Source organism: Ipomoea nil, unplaced genomic scaffold, assembly GCF_001879475.1.
Source record: "Ipomoea nil cultivar Tokyo-kokei standard unplaced genomic scaffold, Asagao_1.1 scaffold1509, whole genome shotgun sequence".
In the NCBI taxonomy this organism is placed as follows: Eukaryota; Viridiplantae; Streptophyta; class Magnoliopsida; order Solanales; family Convolvulaceae; genus Ipomoea; species Ipomoea nil.
The window spans coordinates 661,052-682,118 of NW_017617937.1; the positions used below are offsets into that span (position 1 = coordinate 661,052).

At 38.5% G+C, this 21,067-nt stretch overlaps 3 protein-coding genes across 5 annotated transcripts; 1 reads left to right on the plus strand and 2 right to left on the minus strand.

Annotated features, from left to right (window-relative positions):
- Window positions 1–362: 362 nt before the first annotated feature.
- Window positions 363–5,291, minus strand: LOC109189105 (sodium-coupled neutral amino acid transporter 3). Of its 3 annotated transcripts, none has more exons than XM_019339845.1 (7): window positions 5,041–5,291; window positions 4,292–4,357; window positions 3,777–4,244; window positions 3,531–3,683; window positions 2,810–3,013; window positions 1,686–2,151; window positions 363–1,035 (listed from the first exon to the last, which is right to left on the minus strand). In XM_019339845.1, the coding sequence occupies exons 3-7, from the start codon at window positions 4,198–4,200 to the stop codon at window positions 897–899; spliced, it is 1,386 nt and encodes a 461-aa protein (XP_019195390.1). In that variant the 5' UTR covers window positions 4,201–4,244; window positions 4,292–4,357; window positions 5,041–5,291; the 3' UTR covers window positions 363–896. The 3 variants fall into 3 exon arrangements, with proteins under 3 accessions (XP_019195390.1, XP_019195391.1, XP_019195392.1); XM_019339846.1 differs by lacking the exon at window positions 5,041–5,291 and adding an exon at window positions 4,706–4,858; XM_019339847.1 differs by lacking the exon at window positions 5,041–5,291 and adding an exon at window positions 4,703–4,858 and having other exon boundaries at window positions 3,777–4,246; window positions 4,292–4,354.
- Window positions 5,292–6,336: 1,045 nt separating this feature from the next.
- On the minus strand, window positions 6,337–9,317 carry LOC109189104 (pentatricopeptide repeat-containing protein At3g02330). Its single transcript, XM_019339844.1, has 2 exons — window positions 6,445–9,317; window positions 6,337–6,366 (listed from the first exon to the last, which is right to left on the minus strand). The coding sequence occupies exon 1, from the start codon at window positions 9,119–9,121 to the stop codon at window positions 6,458–6,460; it is 2,664 nt and encodes an 887-aa protein (XP_019195389.1). The 5' UTR covers window positions 9,122–9,317; the 3' UTR covers window positions 6,337–6,366; window positions 6,445–6,457.
- Window positions 9,318–12,808: 3,491 nt separating this feature from the next.
- On the plus strand, window positions 12,809–14,008 carry LOC109188824. The gene has a single exon (XM_019339461.1). It carries the CDS (start codon window positions 12,809–12,811, stop codon window positions 14,006–14,008), a length of 1,200 nt encoding a protein of 399 aa, XP_019195006.1.
- The last annotated feature ends 7,059 nt before the right edge of the window (window positions 14,009–21,067 follow it).

Here is a 21,067-nt window from a genome sequence, read left to right on the forward strand (position 1 = left end):
AAAACTAAAGTAGCCATCGGGACACAGCTCAATTAGTTACCTTCTTCGCGTGATTTTAAACACATCTCATGATTTATCTTCTTCACGTGGCTTACTGTCACACATCACTAGGATAGGGAGGACTAAAGGTTCATAGTAACTACTAAAAAGTCCTAATTGAACAGGAAATTAAAGTAGCCCTCAAAGCACAACTCAATTGATTAACTAATTCATGCACATTCCATGATAAACCTTTTCCAGAACAATGACCCATCTCTTCTAGGACAACGATTTACCTCCTTCACTAATCTTCAAGATAAAAAAAGACGTAATCTTCAGAATGGAAAGAGGTGCTTAGGGCTCAAACTTATAAGAAACTAATGTAAATACAACCCATATCAAGCACACATGTATACATTGAAACAGAAGCTATTAACATTCATGTTTACATTGAAACAGAAGCCATGACCATTCATAATTTGCACTACTCACAATACATTCTACAGACAGAAATCAAACTATCATAAAAGGTACCACACAGCACTATACAACCCTACATACATTTTGAACTATGCTGCTCAAAACAACACTGAGCAGAATGCATAATCAGCTTTATTGAAAGACGTTTACTCGAATAGAAACGACTTGAGTTGTTTAAACACGAGGTCGGGATTCTGAACCCCAGGTGTACGTACGGTTCTTGGAAGACTCGACTCTGTGGATGCAGATACCAATGCAGTATACCCCCGAAAAGAAAAAATCAAATACCATTAACTCACTAAACATCACACTTCATGCAATCCCTCCCTCCCTATATCCTCCCCCCTTTATTTTTCTTCAAATTTTGGAAACAAAAAACCACAACTTGAGCTTGTATCTGATAAATTCAGTTTCATGGGAGGTGACAAAAAGAGCGATCACGCTCGCAGTGACGCATTCTTCTTAAGCAAAGCATAGGCGTCGCTGTATACAGCCACCACATTAGAGAACACAGCAAGGATGATCATAAAGGTGGATAAGATCTTATCCTTTCTTGTTGCTATGCCATACCGGTCCCTGGAACGCAAAAAGAAACAATAAGGGGGTGTTTGGTTGGAAGTAAGGAATTATGGGCGAAAGGAATTGTAATTCGGTGGGGAAAGAATAAGGTGGGAATAAAGTAGGAATTCAAATTACAGTGTTTGGTATGCAGTAATAAGGCATGGAATTGAAAAGAAATAAGTGATACAATGACTGAAATGCCCTTATGTACTAATAATAATAATAATAATAATAATAATAATAATAATAATAATACTAATACTAATAAATAATAATAATAATAATAATAATAATAATAATTTTTGGAAATAATAATAATAATAATAATAATAATAATAATAATGATGATGATTTTTTTGGAAGTAATAATAATAATAAAAGAAGACAACTAATAGGACAAAAGAAGCGTGAGGGTAAAATGGTCATTAACCTATTTTTTCTTCTCCATCCAATTCGCCGAATTGTAATTCATAGGGGAGGGGGTATGAATTACAATTCAGCATTTGGAGGGAATTGCAATTCCCTCCAACCAAACGGCGTAATTGTGGGTTGTGCTGAATTACAATTCAACTATGACTTAATTACGTCCAACCAAACAGCCTCTAAACTCAAACTATATGCAAGGAGAAGTGGGGCGAGATGTGTTCAATTTGAAGTGAGTTTACCTCAGAGTAACAGCAGCGGGGAATATGAAGCCAATGCAAACAGCAGCTGTTGCTCCCGTGAATTGGAAAGCGTCCCAAATGCTGGGGATGAAATTTGCGCCGAGGAAGATGACAACTAAAAGCCCAGTGCTGATTGACGCAAACCTCAAATTGTGTTGTTCTAAAGGCCTTGCAGATGGAAAGACCAGACCATCCAAGTTCAGTCGCAAGGGATAGAAGACGATCGGAAAGACCAGCATTAAGTGTGCAGCATAGCTAACACGAACAATATCATTGAGAACAGAACCGAATGGGATTCCCAGATCGGCGTCAAAGTTTGCGAGCACGTCATCAAGAGTTGCATCGCCAAATAGGAGGAATCCAAAGATGCTTGTCAAGACATACACACTTGAGCAAAGTGTGAGTGAAGCTCGAACAACAGCTTTAATCTGTGTACTGTCCTCAAGTTCGTTGTCAATGGTATGAACTGCAAAGCATTCACGTCTTCAGAAAGCGAAGTCTTCAAAAATTTTGGGGTCTATCAAGAAAGTAGAACCTTTCTGAAGAAATACTGTCAAATTGCCAACACTAATGGAAAAGCAATTGTAATTAGGAACTGTTAAGAGTTCCATATTGATAAAATAAAAGAGAACATATGGGTTTATAAGGCCATGAGTTAGATAGACTAGCTAATTGGTTGGATTCAATCTTTTAGTGTGGTTTGACCCATGTGCATTATTGCCCAGTTGAGTGACCATGGCCCAATCTTAATTAATAACATGGTATCAAGGCCTCCCAGATGATTTTACAAATCTTTCTTTTTTTTTTTTTTTTTTGAAAGCAAATTCAGTAAAGTTGGTCTTTGAATCATTTGTAGGAGTGCCACTATTGTTTTTCCACGGGAATATAATCATGAAAACCAAGATTTTGTTACAACATTTAGTGATAAAAGGTTTGGGTGTCTCTTTCATAATGAAAACTCTGAGAGGCTAAAGGGGAGAATAATCAGGTGAAAGAATCCAGACAGCATAGCATAGAATAAAATTATAATAGATCCCTATGTCAAGCTTTGATATCTATAATTCAATTAATTTATTTACCATGACCCTCTAAAAAAGTAAGCATATAATCAGAATATTGCATACCGTTATAGTGGCAGATATATGCAGTGACAAGGACGGGAACTACAGTGAAGAGTTCTAAAAATGATGACGCGTTATAAACATCAGGAAGCAATCTGGGCATCAGAACGGTTCCATCAATTATCTTGTATAAGGTAATTCCAACGGTCACAACAAGGAATACAACAGCCAGTGCAACTGATAGGGCAGATGTAAATTTTAATGAATCTGCAACGACAAAAAACAATTAGAAAAAGTGGAAAGAATTGTTAAGTAATTCTCGGTATCCTATATTAAGTATAGTTATGCAGAGGGGAAACCAAAAGAGACAGAACGTAATTTGCAGCATTGTTGTAATATATGCTTTTGACAAACGGTGCTTCCTTTCAGGTTGATGTACAATTCAAAGCGTTTTATTGTTTGTCAATTATATTATTCAATCCCGCTTGAACTGTTAAAATCCAATTAATTCAAAGGAAAAAGTGGGAAGAAACGGCTTTCTTATTCTTAAATCAGGACCCGAATTTAAGCACAATTACACACACCAAAACGAAATTATTGTATAGAAAAGCAACTAAGAAATGCAATTCAGTTTGGAGTTGATAAATAACACGAATTTCAGACAAAACATAATTGACTGCTAAGAAGTGTCATATTACCAGAAACAGCATTTAAAGGTAAAGACGTTTAGAAAATGGTTTCAAGTTCAAAGGGCTTTCAACATTTAAAAGAAAAAAGAACTTACCTATACGCTTTAAGCAGGCCAATGGTGCAAAGATGCCAAGGGTAGTGACCAAAAGAACAAAGAATCTTCCACTACACCAGTGCACCCCGAACCACCCTTCCAAAACACCGTTATGGTGAACTCCATCTTCGGTTGTTCCAGAAAGCACATCACCTTTTCAAAGCACGAATAGAAGCACAACTATTAGAAACTCGTTAGAAATTAATGTAACTTCAAAAAATTAGGTGCTCGACAACTTATTATTACCTATGATGATCATGTACACAATAAGCACGCCAATGTTGTTGACTAGTATACATACTTGGAGCAATATTTTACCAGTCTTTCCAAAGGCATCCCCCATAACAGCTCCATAAGAAGTTGATTTGGCAGCCCTACTAAATCTAATCAAATACTCAATTGAAGCGTCTGTCAGGAATGCCATAATGATGATCATAGCGATCCCCAAAAAAAGGCCCAACACTTTCATAGTTGCCGGTAAGGCCATAATTCCAGCCCCAACAATTGTCGTGGACAAATTAAACACTGCTCCACTAAAGGACGCCCCATTGAACTCATCAAATCCAGCATCACCCTCGTGCTTCTGAGGCAATAGCGGTGAGCTCTCTTTAACTTCCTTGCTCTTCCGTGACTTCTTTTCTTTTGCATGTGTAATGTTATCTATTGTCATTCTTGGTAAAAGGGCGTCTCTCTCAGAACTATGTATATATATATATATATATATATATATATATATATATATATATATATATATATTTTATGGACAGTATACCAGACCCTCAAGCTATTATGTGTTTATGTTCCTTACGATAAATTTCTCTGTAACTCTGTAAGAAAACCCGCCCAAAAAAAAAAAAAAAGTAATTATAAGCAAGAGAAAAGGGTATCAACAATGCAATCTATGAAATTTTATTATGTAATATCAACAATTCAAGTATTGCTACCCATACTTGTAAAGCTATGCATACAACAACTAATTCAGATTCTCCTTTTCCAATTTGAAATATATATTAAAATTTAAAACATTCAGAATATACTTGGCAATTTAGCTCATCCAATATCAAACACCCAACTCCTATCAACAATTCTACAATAAGATCCAAAATCAAACCCATAAACCAGAAACATGGTATAAAACAAAAGACAGAATTTCCAAAAACATAGTCAAATCATACCTGAAACAGAATACAGAACAAGAAAACCGATTGATTGCACAAAAAAAAGGCAATGGAAACAAGAAGAATATAACAGAGACAAAAGAAAGATTCAATCTTTAAGTAGGGTATTGAGATCAATAAATTGAATCAAGAATCAGAACCACATCCTCTAGATATATAGACCAATCATTCAATCAATTCCCATGTGGGGGAAATTATATATTATATATTATATATTATATATATATAAGTGAATAAAAAAATGAATAAAATACAGAGAACAAGAGAGACAAATACACGCAAGGTTGAAATGAATTGAATTATAGACCAACAGTATTTGTGATCATTCATACCGCACGGCTGGATTGACTAAAACGGGGCAGCACAAAAGTCAGACCCCCAAAAAATGATCACCATCTTTTCTTCTTCTAATCTTCTTGATGAATCAAAGACACATAAGGATTGGTCTCCGGCGGCATTAGCTAAATCCTCCGCAATAAATTTCAGAAATATATGTTTTTTATTGTTCTTTTCACCCGAAATCTCAGCGGAAGGAATCTAGTGTTTAAGGCCAAATCCGTACGGATAATGATTTTTTTTTTTTTTTTTTTCCCTTTTTGCTGCGAGTAAAAGTGAAAATCCAATGATCTTGAATTCTTGATCTATCTAGATTTTTGAAAAATATGTACTCTCATTTTCAGTCCTTCCTATTTCCTCTCACAAATTTTAGAAATTTTTGACAGGATCTAAAGGATAAAAATATCATATATTTATTTATATCTTTATTTACTATTGAAAGATAAATTTGAAAAATATGTAGTAAAACTCTAGATTTTGTACCAATTTATAATCAAGTTTCTAAATTCAATTCCCACATCCTAAAAAAAAATTATCTATTAATGAACGATCTAAATTAATTTATTAATTAAAATCACAATACTGATTTCATTTAAAATAATGACTTCAAATTTCTTGTAAATTAAAAACTTTGTACTAATTTGATAAATTATAAATTAATTATATTTATTAATTACTTATAATTAATTAATTAATATGTGTACAAATATAATAAAAATTATATTTTCTAACTGGATATTGACCAAATACTACGTTTGATACTTCTTCTTCTTCTCACAAATTAACATATATCAAAAGTATAATTATTGTAGTTCTTAATTTAAAAGTTGTACTATATAGACTCTCAAATTCCGAATTTCAAGCAAAGCAAAGTCGGACTCCCAGAAGTCGATTTTCCTCCTCTGGTATCCAAAATCCCATGCAGCAACTTTTCGTATCCACTTTCCCAAGACACATCATTCTAGTTTATGATTCAGATTGTGATGCGGTAAACGTTGCTTTTGGAAGATTTTATTAATTTTATTAACTCTTAGGGCCGTCGGCCCCTCCCCTCTACCAAAAAAACAAAATAATACGGAGTAATAATTATTCTCTATTTCATCACTAACAATAGTTTGGCTAAATGACTTTCAAGTTAAGGCTTGAGGTTCTAACTTCTAACAAGATCATTGTGCGAATGTTACTATGTAGTAGAACCTGTTGAAGCACAAATCTGTTATTATGAAGTATCTATCCATACAACTTTCTTACCTATCGAAGCACAAAAAGTCAATGCCCTAAACCTGTGACCTCCCATTTAAACGTGTTATAATTGTGCAAACGCCCAATAATATGAATGTCAACAGGGTACATATAAATGTATAATAATAAGAGAGTGACATTTTAAAAGCAATTTTGGCTCCCATAGTTCGTTCAATCAAGAAACAATTCTTGTGGGCTATCTTCTTTGCCCATATAAGTAGTAGGTGCAAATTCACCATCCAGTTCATATCCAGCCAACTTCATTTCACTGATGAGCAGTTCTAGTTCCATATATATCTCTGTGCATCTAGGATGAGCTTTGTCTCCAACAACAAACATATGTACCTCAGAGTTTACCTCAATCCAGCTGCATCCCGGCTCCTTTTTGAGACTCCCGAATCGCATCACTTTCCTCAATTCTGCAACACGTTTCCACATTCCAGCAGTGGCATAAACGCTAGATAAAAGAACGTATGTGGATGAGTCCTCGGGGTCCAGCTGCAAAAGAGAGTTCGCAGCTACTTCTGCCACCTCGACATTGCCATGCATTTTGCAGGTGCTGAGAAGAGTTCTCCAAATCACATCATCGGGCTCAAAGGGCATCTCTTGAATAAGGCTCAGAGCGTCGGTTACTTGGCCTGCCCTCCCTAGTATCTCCACCATGCATGAGAAATGTTCTATTTGAGGCTCCAGCCCGTATTTCTCTAGCATTAGATTGAAATAATGGAAGCCTTTCTCAACAAGCCCCATGTGCACACAGGCGCGGAGGACAGAAAGAAAAGTTGAATGATTTGGGGCGATGCCCACGAGCTCCATGTGTCCAAAAATCTGCAACGCCTCTTCTGCAAGACCGTGCTGGGCGTATCCGCAAATTATGGCATTCCAAGTCACGAGATCTCTGTTTGGTGCTTTCTCAAACATCAACCTGGAGTCCTGCAGGTTTCCACACTTTGAGTACATGTCAACAAGGGTGCTAACAATGTATTCATCCAAGAGCAACTCTTGCTTGATAATTTGGGCATGGATCTGCTTTCCAAGCCCAACGGTTGCCATATTAGCACAAATGTCGAGAACTGTTGCATACGTGAAGTTATCAGGCTGAATTCCCTCACTCAACATTTTAGAAAAGATTATTTGAGCTTCCTCGCTTTTTTCATGCAGTGAGAACCCAGAAATCATTGAATTCCAAGAAACCGTGCCTTGTTCCTGCAATCTGTCATGAAGGGCCTCCGCATCTTCTAGCTTAGCACACTTGCAGTACATATCTACAACAGAGCTTCCAACGAATGGGTCAAATCCCATGCCTGATTTTATAATTCTGCTATGAATCTCCATGCCATAGTGCAGAGCCTGTTGTGCTGCACAGACTTTCATAACACTACCATAAGTGAACTCATCAGGTTCCATTCCTGACCGAATCATCCAAATAAAGAGCAATAGTGTTTCCTCCGTAAACCCATTCTGCTCATAAGCAGCAATGATGGCATTAAAGGATACAGCATCCCTCACCTCCATCTCGTCAAACATACGATGAGCTTCAAATGGTCCTCCACATTTTCCATACATGTCAAGAATGGCATTTGCTACACTAACGTTAGAGTGAAAAGGGGTCTTAATAGCTAATGCGTGGACCTGAACTCCCAGTAAATGTCCTTTGACCCCTGCACAAGCACTAAACACACCAGATAGGCTTACTTCATCAAAACCAAGACCAGAATTAACCAAAAGCCGAAATAACCTTAAAGCTTCAAAACTTTCATTACCCCGAGCATACCCAACAATCAGTGCATTATAAGATTGCACATTGTGGATTGGCAACAGGTTGAATACCATCCGAGCATCAACCAACTTGTTGCATTTAGCATACATGTCCAGAGTGGAAGTTCCTACAATGATATCAGATCCAAAATTGGTCTTCAGTGCATGACCATGTAATTGAGAACCAAATCTTAAGTTAGACAACCCTGCACAAGACCTAAAGACACTGGCATAAGCAGACTGACTAACGCCAACCCCTTCATTTTGCATCTTCTTGAAAAGCTCTAATCCATCAACAAGTTGGTTGTTTTGAACATAACCTGCAATCAAAGCACTCCAAGTAACAGTGTTCTTTTCTGGCATTTCACTGAAGAAATACACAGACTCATCTAATCTTTTACACTTAGCATACATATCCAAGATTGCAGTTCCAGTCACCACATCCATAACTAATCCCAATTTAATTCCCAAACCATGCACCTGCAATCCCAAACCATAATTTTCCAAAGCTGAGCAAGTTTTCAGAATAACAACAAAAGTGGCATTATCAAAGGCAATACCCTCTCTCCCCATTTCCCTGAAAACTTCAACCGATTTTTGACAGTCCCCATTCTGCAAGTACCCTGAAATCATAGAATTCCAGGAAATGACATCTCTCTCTGGCATACAATCAAACACCATTTGTGCATTCCCCAAATCACCAACCACAAAATACCGGGAAATCATCGCATTCCACGTAGCCATGTCTGTTTTAGGCATGCTATCAAACACTTTATCGGCATAGTTGAAGTCGGAGCATCTTATGTACATTTGAATCAAACAATTGGTAACATAAACGGTGGGTTCGAAACCAGAAGTGACCATTAGAGCGTGGGCTTGTTTTCCAGCGTATAGGGCCCTTCTTCTCGAACATTCTCGGAAATTGTGGCAAAATGTTTGGTTGTAGGCGGGAAAAGTTTGGGCGGCCGCAACTGTAGTAACTGCGCGGAGTTGCACTGTAGTCCGTAATGCAAAGTAACTGAACGAAAGCTTTGGTGGGGAAAATAATAGCTTGGTAATGTAGAGGTGGGAAGCCATGGATTTTTGAATTCATGCTTGGCGGGTCTTCGACCTGTGTCTGCCGGGGCCTGGAGCGGCGTTGCGCGTGATCGCGTGAGGCAGGAGAAGGCGCCACTGCCTGACCGCTGGGGTAGCGCGGACTGCGGCAGTCGCTAGCCGGCGCTCGGCAGTTTCGCACTCTCTCAGGCGGCGAGTGAGTGTAAAATAGAACATGAGGCCGAGGTTCAGTTAGGGTTTTGTGTTTTAACCTTTTACTTCTAATTAAACCTGACTAATTGGACAAAAATTTTATGGTCGAACGAATGAAGGGACTTTTTTAAATGGGAGGTTATAGATTTAATTTAGTGGGAGAAATATTGACTTATTGAGTTTCAGTAGGTTGAGGACAATGAGATAAGTTCTGGACATTCGGCATGGCGGGCACGTGATGCTCATACATAGGGTCAGGTCGGGGCGAAAGGGGATCGAGCATTTGGCATGGCAGGCACATAGTGCTCATGCATAGGGCCAGGTCAAGACGAAAGGGAATCTAAACACGTGTCATTATATTACGGGCATGTGGTTGCTCATGCATAGGGCCAGGTCGGAGTGAAAGGGGATCTAAACACGTGTCATGATATGACGGGAACGTGGTTGCTCATGCAAAGGGCTGATCCGTGGGTTCGCCTACCGGCGAGGTCGGCCGGACAAGACGGTCGGGAAGTCCACCATGGGCAACCGACAACAGAACGAGTGGGTGTCTCTTAGCACTTGTCCACCCAAGAATGAAGAAGTCTACCTCAATGATTTAGCGCGTGCCACGAGCCACCGCAGAGTTCAGGAGACGACTAACTAGAAAAATGTTGGGATGATACTGTTCACATGAATACTAACAATGTGCTACTAGACTTTTTTTTTTTTTTTTTTTTTTTAAAATGAGAATAATACTTATTAAAAATCACAAAATCAAGATGTTAGAAGCAGTTCTAACGAAGTAATTTGCTAGTCTGTTGACTTAGTAATCACAAAATTACAAGTTCAATTCGTAGTAAAAATAAAGCACACCTCGCACATTAAGTAGTGTCAGTTTTCCTTATGTGAATGGTGTCACCAATGATCCAACCAAGGGCGGAAGAAACTCACCGAACTATCGAGTTTTTTGTTGTTTGTTTGTTTGTATTTGTTTTATAATAATAATAATAATGATGAGAGTTAATTCCAGCAATGGTCCTCCGACTATTATGATTTTCCAAAATTAGTCCTCGTCTTTTAATTTGAACAAAATAGACCCTTGACTATCAGATTTGTTCCACCATTGATCCTTCCGTGAAAATAGTGTTAGACAACCGTTAAGTAGAGGGGTACAAGCGTAATTTCCTTAGCTATGTCTCTCCTTGTCCTTCCTGGCTTCTTATTCATGGCTTCGGGGTCATGCCCGGTGGATTTGGATTTAATTGGCGAGGAAAGCGAAATGAAGTGTTTCTGACTTAAACCCACGCAAGCCACTTCCTTTCCGTCTCCTTCTCAAAATTACCTTCTCCAAGAGTCCAAGATTCCAATGACCAGATTATCTTTCTAGAGTTCTTCCTCACCTGGTGTCCTCTTACATGTGCCTTTTACGCGAAAGAAAGAGCAACAACACATGTAAAAATTCAGGAGCAGAGATGAGTTTGGAAGATTATTATGATGAAATATAATGGAAAAGAATAAAAATGTAAAACAACACACCTGAATTTTAATAATTTGTTGTCGAATTAGAAGAAAATCCTTTCGTCCCTTCAAGCTGCGAAATTTGTTTTGTATGCGCATTGCAGCAACATGTAAAGGTTCATTATTTTGTCCTGCTCTGTTCTTCCTCACAACAAGAAGTGAAAGGGCACGCTCATCTGATAGTCCAACTTCACCATCACCATATTCTTTTATCTGCTTCCTCTGGAATGATTGGACTCTGAACTAGACCTCCATGCGTGTGTCTTGAGCTTGAGATGGCAAGGAGCTTGAGTAGTTTGCATTTTATTGGTGTAACAACGCGGGCTGATTTATCGCTATTGCTCCGAGGTTGTTTTGTTTAAAACAACTAGCCTACTGATGAGGTTGCGAATTTGGACAATGTGTAACGAACGGATGAGATTTGAGAAGACGCGGCACTCTGTAGCTGCTGCCAACGCTGGCTTCTGCATCGCGATAATATAGGTGTCCTTTCATCACATCTTCACTAACCATGCATGCATGAATGTGTCAGACCCATTATATCACATCATATTATATTATTAAGATCAATCATGCTAGCTTAGCTACTTTTTGTTTCAGAATATATATATATATATATATATATATATATATATATATATATATATATATATATATCAGCCCCCCACCCTTCCTTGTAAGCCACTTCCTTATGGGCGGTAGTGATGGACTGATGGTGGTGGCTATGGTGTGCAGTACGCAAGTGGAGGGAAGGAGAGTAGTACAGAGATTGAGGGGGTGAAGGGCAACCAGGAGGTTCAAGATTTGGGGAAATACTGCGTGGATGAGTACAACATCGCCGATTATCATTTTCCCTTCTCACCGTAAAGGAGGAGGAGACCCACAGCCTACTGCTTCCTCTCCCCACAAACCACCCGTTGCAATTTCCTCTCCTCACTCTAGCACCGGCTCCCACCTTCACTTCATCTCCGATTCCGAAGGGGAAGAAGACTCCGCCTCTGGATCTTTGGACCACCACTCACACAACGCCACCCCGCTTCATCCCCATGCTCACCTAAACTACGTCGCCGCCGCCGATATATCATGAATCCCTCGCCCTCGGTAGCCCATACCCCGAAGCTTTTCTCGGTGCTACTATTAACATCTCAGAGGAACAAAAACACTACTTCCACTGCCCCTGCAAGATCTTCAGTTAATGCCACACTCGGTGTTCCAAGAACGGCTAGTTTTTCTTCGCGACCAAACAAGAGCACAGTCCCTTGATATTCCACCAGATGGTGGCTGGAAGGAAGCTGAGTGAAGAAGAAAGAAATCACAAGAAATGACCATTTCAGCCCTTCACTAACGCTTAACAAACGGATGTTTAACGGAAGGACCCAGGCCGGAACAAATCAGATAGTCAAGGGTCTATTTCGTCCAAATTAAAAGACAAGGATTAATTTTGGAAAATCACAATAGTCGGAGGACCATTACTGGAATTAACTCTAATGATGATGATACATCAAGTATGCATCGAGATAAATAAAAACCATGAAGTACATGCCCCGAAATTTAGCGTAATTGGTTCGTCGTCTGACTTAAAATGTCATGACTTGAAGTGTGAAAGGTTTGGATTGGATCCAAGTTTTGATAGTCTAAGTTTTTTTTTTAAAAAGTAAAAACCATGAGGTGATATATATATATATATATATATATATATATATATATATATATATATATATATATTTTGATATAATGATGTTTTGTAAAAATAAGTATTTTTTTTGTTAATACGGAGTAATTTGTTGTGTGGTCCGGTTCTATTACACCATCAAGTAACAATACCTGTCAAAATAACCACCCAATATCTGACAACGTGTGAAGAGAGGCGAGAAATGAGATTGAAATTGAACAACAAACGTATAAGCAAATCCAAAAACTCCCCTTTTCTTCTTCTTCTTCTTCTTCTTCATAATCAAAGCAGCAAACTTCAAAGCTAAGATTTTTTTGTTTCTCTCTCTCTCTCTGTTCATTTCAATGGCGGACGTTTCGAGTCTCCACCGCCGTTGCCGCCCACAACCCACGGCTGACGCAGTTTCCTTCGTCGTCGACGAGGAGGAGCCCAACATCTACATCTTCGATTACGACTACATTTCGCCTCCCAATCCCGCATTTTATAATCCCCCATTTGTCGATTTCAGTTTCGCCCCGAATCCGTTATCCGACTCCGAGTCCGAGAAGTCCGATTCGGATGGGTCGGCCTCCTTCCAGTTCCCGAATCCCTTCTTCTACAACAATGAGGAAGAAGTGAGTTTCGTCACGGACTTGTTCCAGCCCCGAGATGGACCCGTGTCGGATGACGTGGATAGGGTTTTTGGAGGTGTATTCAATGGCGCGAATGTCCCTTTCGAGTTAGGGTTGGGTGAATTCGATGCGGTCGTGCTTTCTTCTGAATCGCACGGGTTCCGGAGCTCCGACGGCCTCCGAGTCGTGGGGATGGAATCGGAGTCGGACTCTGAAGATGCCGACGTTCATTCCGCCATCATTGATCCAAACGGTAGCTTGCGGGAGTGTCTCCGGTTTAACGATCAAGACGAAGAATTTGAGTGGGAAGAAGTGAACGAACGGGACGACGAGAGGGAAAATTTGAGTTCATTGATCGATCGAATCGAAGAGATTTCAGTTTCCTCCGGGATAACCTCTTCCGAAGGAGAGAATCCCATTTCAGACAATGGAGAAGAAGAGGAGGAACTGCGGAATCTGGAGTGGGAAGTTCTGTTGGCAGTGAATAATCTGGAAAGACACCTGGAATTGGAGGGCGATGTTATTGATGATGAAGTTTCATACTTAAACATTCATGATGATTACATTTATCCAGCAGATCATGATCCCCTATTTGGACAATTCTCAGATGGAGGCTTGAAGGGCACCCCTCCTGCTGCCAAACACATAGTTGATAATCTCCCCTCTGTGATCCTTGGGGACGATGAAAGCAAGGTTTCATGTGCTGTTTGTAAAGATGATATCTTGGTTGGAGAGATGGTCAATAGGCTGCCATGCTCCCACCATTACCATGGCGATTGCATTGTGCCATGGCTAACCATTCGCAATACGTGTCCTGTTTGCCGCCATGAGTTGCCCACAGATGATGCTGAATATGAGAAGAAGAAACACCAAAGGCACACAAATCCCCTCAATGACTTTGAGGTTAGATACAATTTTGAATTTTTACCTTGAGAGATATGTTTTCTTTGTGTAGAAGAGAATATCTTATATCTGAACTGTGAATACCTTGTTTTGCTAAAGATGTTGATTATTTTGCCACTTTTTACTTTATGTGACATGTAATGATTCATGTGGGTAAGTTAAGATGAGAGATTAAACAGTTTTGTGAACCTCATTCCAAAAAAGTTGTGGCATGTTAGGATCATTGAAATGTTAATGGTACTGTATGAATTGCAGAAATTGATGTCTGCCTTTTTGCTTTCATTCCTCTATGGCTCCATGTTTTACAATTTTACCTTAAAACTGCCATCGATTCCACTTACAGTTGTGCAATCATGCATCTTTTACTTTTACATTACATGTGTAAGTTCTAGAGAATTACTATTGCTTTGAAACTTGAAAGTTAGCAGAAAAAGACTTGGTCTTCCTTGTCAATCATCTAGTGTATATTTCTCTTTAATGTTCTTACCAAATGTTCTCTAAGATGTGTCGGTATAATAATGTATATTCATGTGCCTAGCAGTGCAATAGTGCATGCATACTTTGTATCATCTCCATTTCCTTTTTATTTCCCCTTGTTAACTTAGAAACTTGAGGGGACGGTACATGTTAATATGTTATGATTGATTGATTCTCAAATTATGAGACCCTCTTGATTGGACAACTAGTTAGGACTTTTAGGAAATTGAATCTTGTGACGTGGTTATGATTGATTGGTTCTCAAATTATGAGACCCCTCTTGATTGGACGACTAGTTAGGACTTTTTTATTTTTATTTTGTTGAACACAAACAGCCCATTCATTAATAGGCTTCCAAGGAAATAACATCAGAAAGAAACGTAGGAGGGTTAGAAATTCACTCCCTTCGATCGGTAGAGAACACTGCTTCCCGCGCAATCAGGTGAGCTGTCATGTTCGCAGATCATTTGACAAATGCAAAGCTAATACACGAGAAATCTTTAGCTAATTTCCTAATATCTTCTAGGACTTAATCAAAAGAAGAGTTACAACTAAGATTTTTTAGTCCTTGAATTACAATCAAGGCATCGGTTTCTACTTGGATGGAGTATGCTCCCTTCTTCTTCAACCACTTCAGAGCCTCTCTTACACTTATTGCTTCAGCTAGCTTTGGGTGGTATAATCCATCCCATTTCTCCTCCTTAGCCGCAACAAAGGCCCCCTCCGAGTCTCTCAGAACAAAACCCTTGCCTGTAGCCCTAGTAAGCTTATCATTAGCTGCATCCACGTTAACTCTGAGCCATCCATGTGGTGGTTTCTTCCAAGATACATTTATGGCACCATTGCTTTGGGGGGCACTACTCTTACTATTTAGGACTTTTAGGAATCGAATCTTGCACCTATGACAGATTGGTGAAGCAGAGTTCTCAATCTTTTAAAATTGATTGACTAGTTGAGCTATGTCTCAAAAATTAGTGGGCCAGAGTTATGTGTGAGTGTGGGTAATTCTTTGTTAGTTTGACACTCTTGTGATTGCTTGTCTTTTTGGAAAGTGGATTCTTTACCTCAAGAATTGTTTTTTTTTTTTTTTAAAGATTATTTTTTACCAGTAGAGATAAGTTGAATATGAGATCATTCAATCTGGGCCATTTTAGCCACAGATCCCATGTAACCATGGGCCTATTGGGTCAAGAGGTTGGCCTGGTGCAATACTGCAATGGGCTAGGGAATTATGAATTCCCTAGTCCAAGTTGCTGATATGAACAATTTATCTGTGATCTATGAACCCCATGATTATATCTTGCTGAACAAATACAACCTTAAAAAAATAAATAAATAAAAAAAGAGCATAAGCCAAAAAGATGCCATTTTCAGACAATGGTGATAAGGGTGTGAGCCTAGCTTTTAGTGCCTATAGAACTAGACCAAATCCTCTATCATACCTTATTATACTATTTGCTCTTGCAAGTTGCAACATTTTACACTTTTTTCAGACCACAAATTTTCTAACTAATCTCATTTGTGTTGAGTATGAGTATGACCTCAAAGGATGTCACACACTAAGATTAATATTGTTCATGCTGAGTAAGACCTCAAAGGGTATCACAGTACACCCGCTAAGACTAACCTTATTCGTGCTGAGTAAAACCTCAAAGGGGGTGTCAAAAGCACTTTGCTGCATCCCCAGGTCTCAGGACCTGAGATATTTGGTTAAACTGAAAAAGACTCACGCCATCTCATCTACCACAAAAACCATGATATTATTTAACTACACACTGTTTGCTTCAATCATTCAGAAATTGAATGAATGAATATGCAGTGAGTAGATGATGCAATCTGATAAACACAAAGAAAGTGAAACTCATACACACCATTATATAACTACTAAATTACAGGTTTGAATCATCACAACGTGAAAAGTAACAGTCCATCCTTTCTTACCCATTCACCAAACCTCAGACAGACAAAAGTAATACACAGCAAAAGAAGAATGGGATAGGAAGGGAAACATCAGTCTTAATTTAAACTATATCAATGAAGAGATACTGGTTCAAATGAGGACAAGGCTTCTCGTACGGTCGGTGCAGATGCACCATTAGGTAAGCATAAATGCACCAGAATGAAATGCACCACCCCATAATGGTGCATTTTCGAACACTTTGTGGTGTATTTCTGAGTACCTAATGGTGCATGACTGCACGATCGCACAGGAAGCACTGTCCGCACAGGAACCTGACCCTCTATGAAGAAACTTTGTTAGGATTTTTAATTTTTTTTTTTTAAAAACAAATTTTGGACCGAGACAAAACAAGAAATTTGGGAAGATACAATACCATCATTATTGTAATATCTTGGATGATTTTATGCTCATCCTGTCAACCAAGAATTGACAAAATAATCATAATTGATGAGATGAGAAGGGCACCAAGAAACAAGTCATGCAAGTAAACAAGATTAAATGTCTGCAGACCATGGTACATATCACCTCTAGTTTAATGCTGCTGGCAGTATAGCTTCCAGTAGACTATGAACCACAAAGCTGCAAAATGATTAAGAGAGTTATGTCAACAAGCTGCAATAGCTCACTTGGTTAGAGTGTTGCCCGCACAAGCAGCTTAGTTGGTACTCAAGTAATAGATTTTAGGTGAGGATGCATGATCAAGATCTAACAATTGCAGTGTGGAAGTCACACCTAATGTGGTGGGCTCCTTATGGACATTAGGCATTGGTTCTCCCACCTAAGAGGGCGATGCTTTGTCAAAACCTGCCCGCATGGGCAACTCAGTTGGTCACATGGGTGAAGTTTAGGAACAATGACCCAAGATCGAATCTCACCAGCGGCAGTAAGCAAATGTCTAGCCTCTGTGTTCAACTGAGTTATCATGATTTACATCATCCCAGATGCTCTGTCGGGCCGGGATATGAGGGACCCTTGGGATTGGGGATTCAACCTTTTGGGAACAACAATGTTTTGTCAAAATCTTTTCTCAAGTAAAATTAAGGCACAAGCTGGCAACTTTAGTTTTGCTGATGCATCAAGGTTTTCCCTTACCTTGGATTAGTAGCATGATTGCTCCTTGTATGTGTCAAATGCAAGCTGCCAAAAACTTAACATAATGTCTCAACACCCTTGGCATAGCTAAAACCAGGTTGAGATGCCATCAAATGTTGTCAACTACAGTCTAAGGTGATAAAGTTTTGTAGAGATGTTGAAATTTTAGAAGCTATTAGCGTTTTTGATACTCTAATAAGAGATTCTCAATATCGAGTTTCAGTTTAGACTAATATGAAGTTCAGTTACTATTGGAACCCTAGATGGGCAACTTTTTATTTATTTTAGCGTATTACATCCAATATTCTCACTACTATGAGATTAATCCATTACTCGGTTCAAGTTGCACTTGTATAGTTGACATATAGTTACATTAGAAGTTTGCTTAACAGCTGTCACAAGTTGCTTAGTTAGCAACATTTTATTTCAAATAACTTTATTTTTTGAATGACGAGAGAAACACGTAATTATTATTTGATTGTGCACACTGAGTAAACCCCGCTCTTGATACGAGAATCGTATTCCACCACTCAATTACCACTCTTTTCAGGGTGGCCAAATTAAACAACCTTATTAGCTATATTGTTAGTGGAGTGGGATCTTAACATGTTTGTGTATATAAAGAATATATCATGCTGCTAAGGATTCAAATGAATCAATCAAACATTGAATTAAAATGATGCCAAGTACTGTGGAAATTGGGAGTATACGAGAATGGAGCAAATCCATTATTAGCTGGAGGCTCCCAACCAATTGGGACAAAAGATTGATTGGGCAGAGAGGCACATGATTGTTGAATGGAAATGATGTGCCTTCACTACCCATGATGAAAGAAGAAAAAGAAATTTGCATAGGTCACTTGAGTGGGGTGCACAACTGGGTCATACATTTGACAAATCCACAAATTTGTGAGCCACATCCTACCATCCTAGCCATGGCCACACTGGGCAAATTATACCATGGACCAGGGTCTACTTTGCATTGCTGCATTATAGACCCTGGTCCAAAAATAACCTTATCTATAGTTGATACATTCTATACCTGCAGTTGATAGTTTCTGTACTTGTAACTATCATATTATGTGTCAGCAATTATCAAGTCAGATTTTGTATCTATAATTGACACATTATGTATCTGCAGTTGATAGTTTCTGTACCTGTAGCTAGCATATTATGTGTCAGCAATTATCAAGTTATTTCTTTACATATACAGAAACTATTAACCGTAGGTACAGAATCTGTTAATTGAAGATACAAAATTTTTGTATTAGAGTTCACTATGCAATATGAATCCTGCTTCATGGTATAACAATTGGGCTACACCGTGTTCTCGAAATTGAAAAATGTGTTTCGAATTAAAAGTTTCACATTCTTCTTCCAAAGGCTGAACCCCAACTCTAAAGGAAAAGTTTCACATTCTTGTTCAGTTAGTTGGTATCAAATTTGAAAAAATGTACTTTATCTCAACTAAAAGATATGTCGATTAGAAAAATTATACGATGAGAGTATATACTGTGAAAACTGCAAGTGCTGTTCTTTAGGGCAAAAATCTTGACAATATATTTGTTGGGGCCTTTGGTTGAGCTGACTGGTAGCAATTGGCAGAGGCAGTGCACACGCCACCCACAAGTGTGTGTAAGATAGGAGCATGGGGTCCACCGCAAAGATCTTATCTTATACCCGCATTTCTTGAACTCTTATAATACTTTCAAACGATATTACCTCAAATAGAATCTGATCAATTTTATTTATTTTTTTTTTAAAAAAAAAAGGAAAATCTGATCAAATTTCAATTGTATTAATTTTATCTTACGAATATATGACTAATATTGGTGACTTGATGGGATAGGATTAGTCCTTAAACAAAGGGACGCCTGTCCTTTCAACAACACCAAAAGAGCTTTTCTTTCATATCAAAACAGTCAAGTTAATATTAAATCAAGTACCCCTCAGTGCAAGGGACTGGCCTCATGTCTAGGGCACTGCTGTTGTGTTAGATTCCCTTCAATTCCTAGATACTGTGTTCTGAATTTCCATGATAATTCTTATGAGCCAGACCAGCACTTTCAGGGGTATATTTGGTAAAACCAAACAGATGATGATCATTCAAAATCTAGATATACCTTATCCTGTTCTTTCACATTTTTAAGGACACTGTCCTATATATCCACCCTCAGCTTGCTCTTTTTTTTTTTTTTTTTTTTTTTTTTTTTCAAAAGGACAATGTCATAGGGCACCTAATTCAGAATTTGATGTTTGTTTATTGAAAGAATAGAAACAGCCAACATTTCCTACCAATATCCGGGCTCAACAATAAAACCGCGAACGAGGATCAACATCATAAAATTAAATTTTTAGTTGAAATAAAACACACCATTCAATTTTATATCAAAGTTGGACTAAACGAAATGTCATGAGTAATTTAACTAGGAGGTGAGCATGCATGAGGAACTTCAGACTCTCAAGTCTCAATTGACAAGTTCAAATCTCACACAAATTGTACTTACACGGGATAAACCTTATCGATCGGTCTAGAGGAACATTTTCAAGTAGGGGTGTCAAGATGGGTCGAAACCCGCAGACTAGCCCTAAACCACCCCGTGGTGGGGCAGTTTAGGGCCTAGATTTTTGGCCCACGAAAATGTGGGCTACTATACGCGTGCTAACCCGTGCGGGCCGCGAGTTGGCCCACGGGCTTTCGTAAATTAAAAAAAAAAAAATTATATATATATATATATATATATATATAAAACATTAAAATTTAAAAAAATGTAAAAAATTTAATTTTAAACACGAAAAAATTTAATATTATTTAGGTTAAATTATTTGAATATAATATAATAAAATAATAATTTTTTTTTATTTATGAAGTAAGCCTGCATGGGGCGGGTCTAATGGGGTGGGCCGGCCCGCATTGACACCCCTATTTCCAAGTACTACTTTCTATTTTTTTAGTGACGAGAAAAACCTGTAACCATTACCCGAGTCCTGAGGGCGTGTACGGACCACAAAGAGGTAAACCATCATAAGTTTTTCATAGCTGACCAATTCAAATCAAGAAAGGTACTAGATCGTTTCTGTTGGAAATCAAATTTGTAACCTTGTGGTTATCAAGTCGAGCTTGACCAATTTGCCGGCCAGGCAGCAACTAAATGGCCTGCATAAGAATACAAGTACAGTGAAGAATGATGCATGTGTAGTGTATTCACCGCATAAATCACTCATATTATATATGCCTTTAGCAGGAAAGGGGGGTGGGGGATTGTTGAAGACAAGAAAAGAAACAAGAGTCAAAACATGTCTAATAATATTGTTGACTATCCAGTCCACTCAACCTAACCCACAATGAAGAAGGGGGAGGGCATTTTGGGCTTCATGGGAGTTCTATCTTCTGGTTCAGGATGCATCATATATGCATTTTCTTTTTGGTAGTGGAAGTCTCAATTCCAGAGTACACACAAGCTACCACCTCTTCAAATTTCAATCCTTCCACCATCCATATCTGAACACTATTCTGGTTTAGGATTTAATTAAGGTTTAGTACTAGGTTAAGCAAAAGAA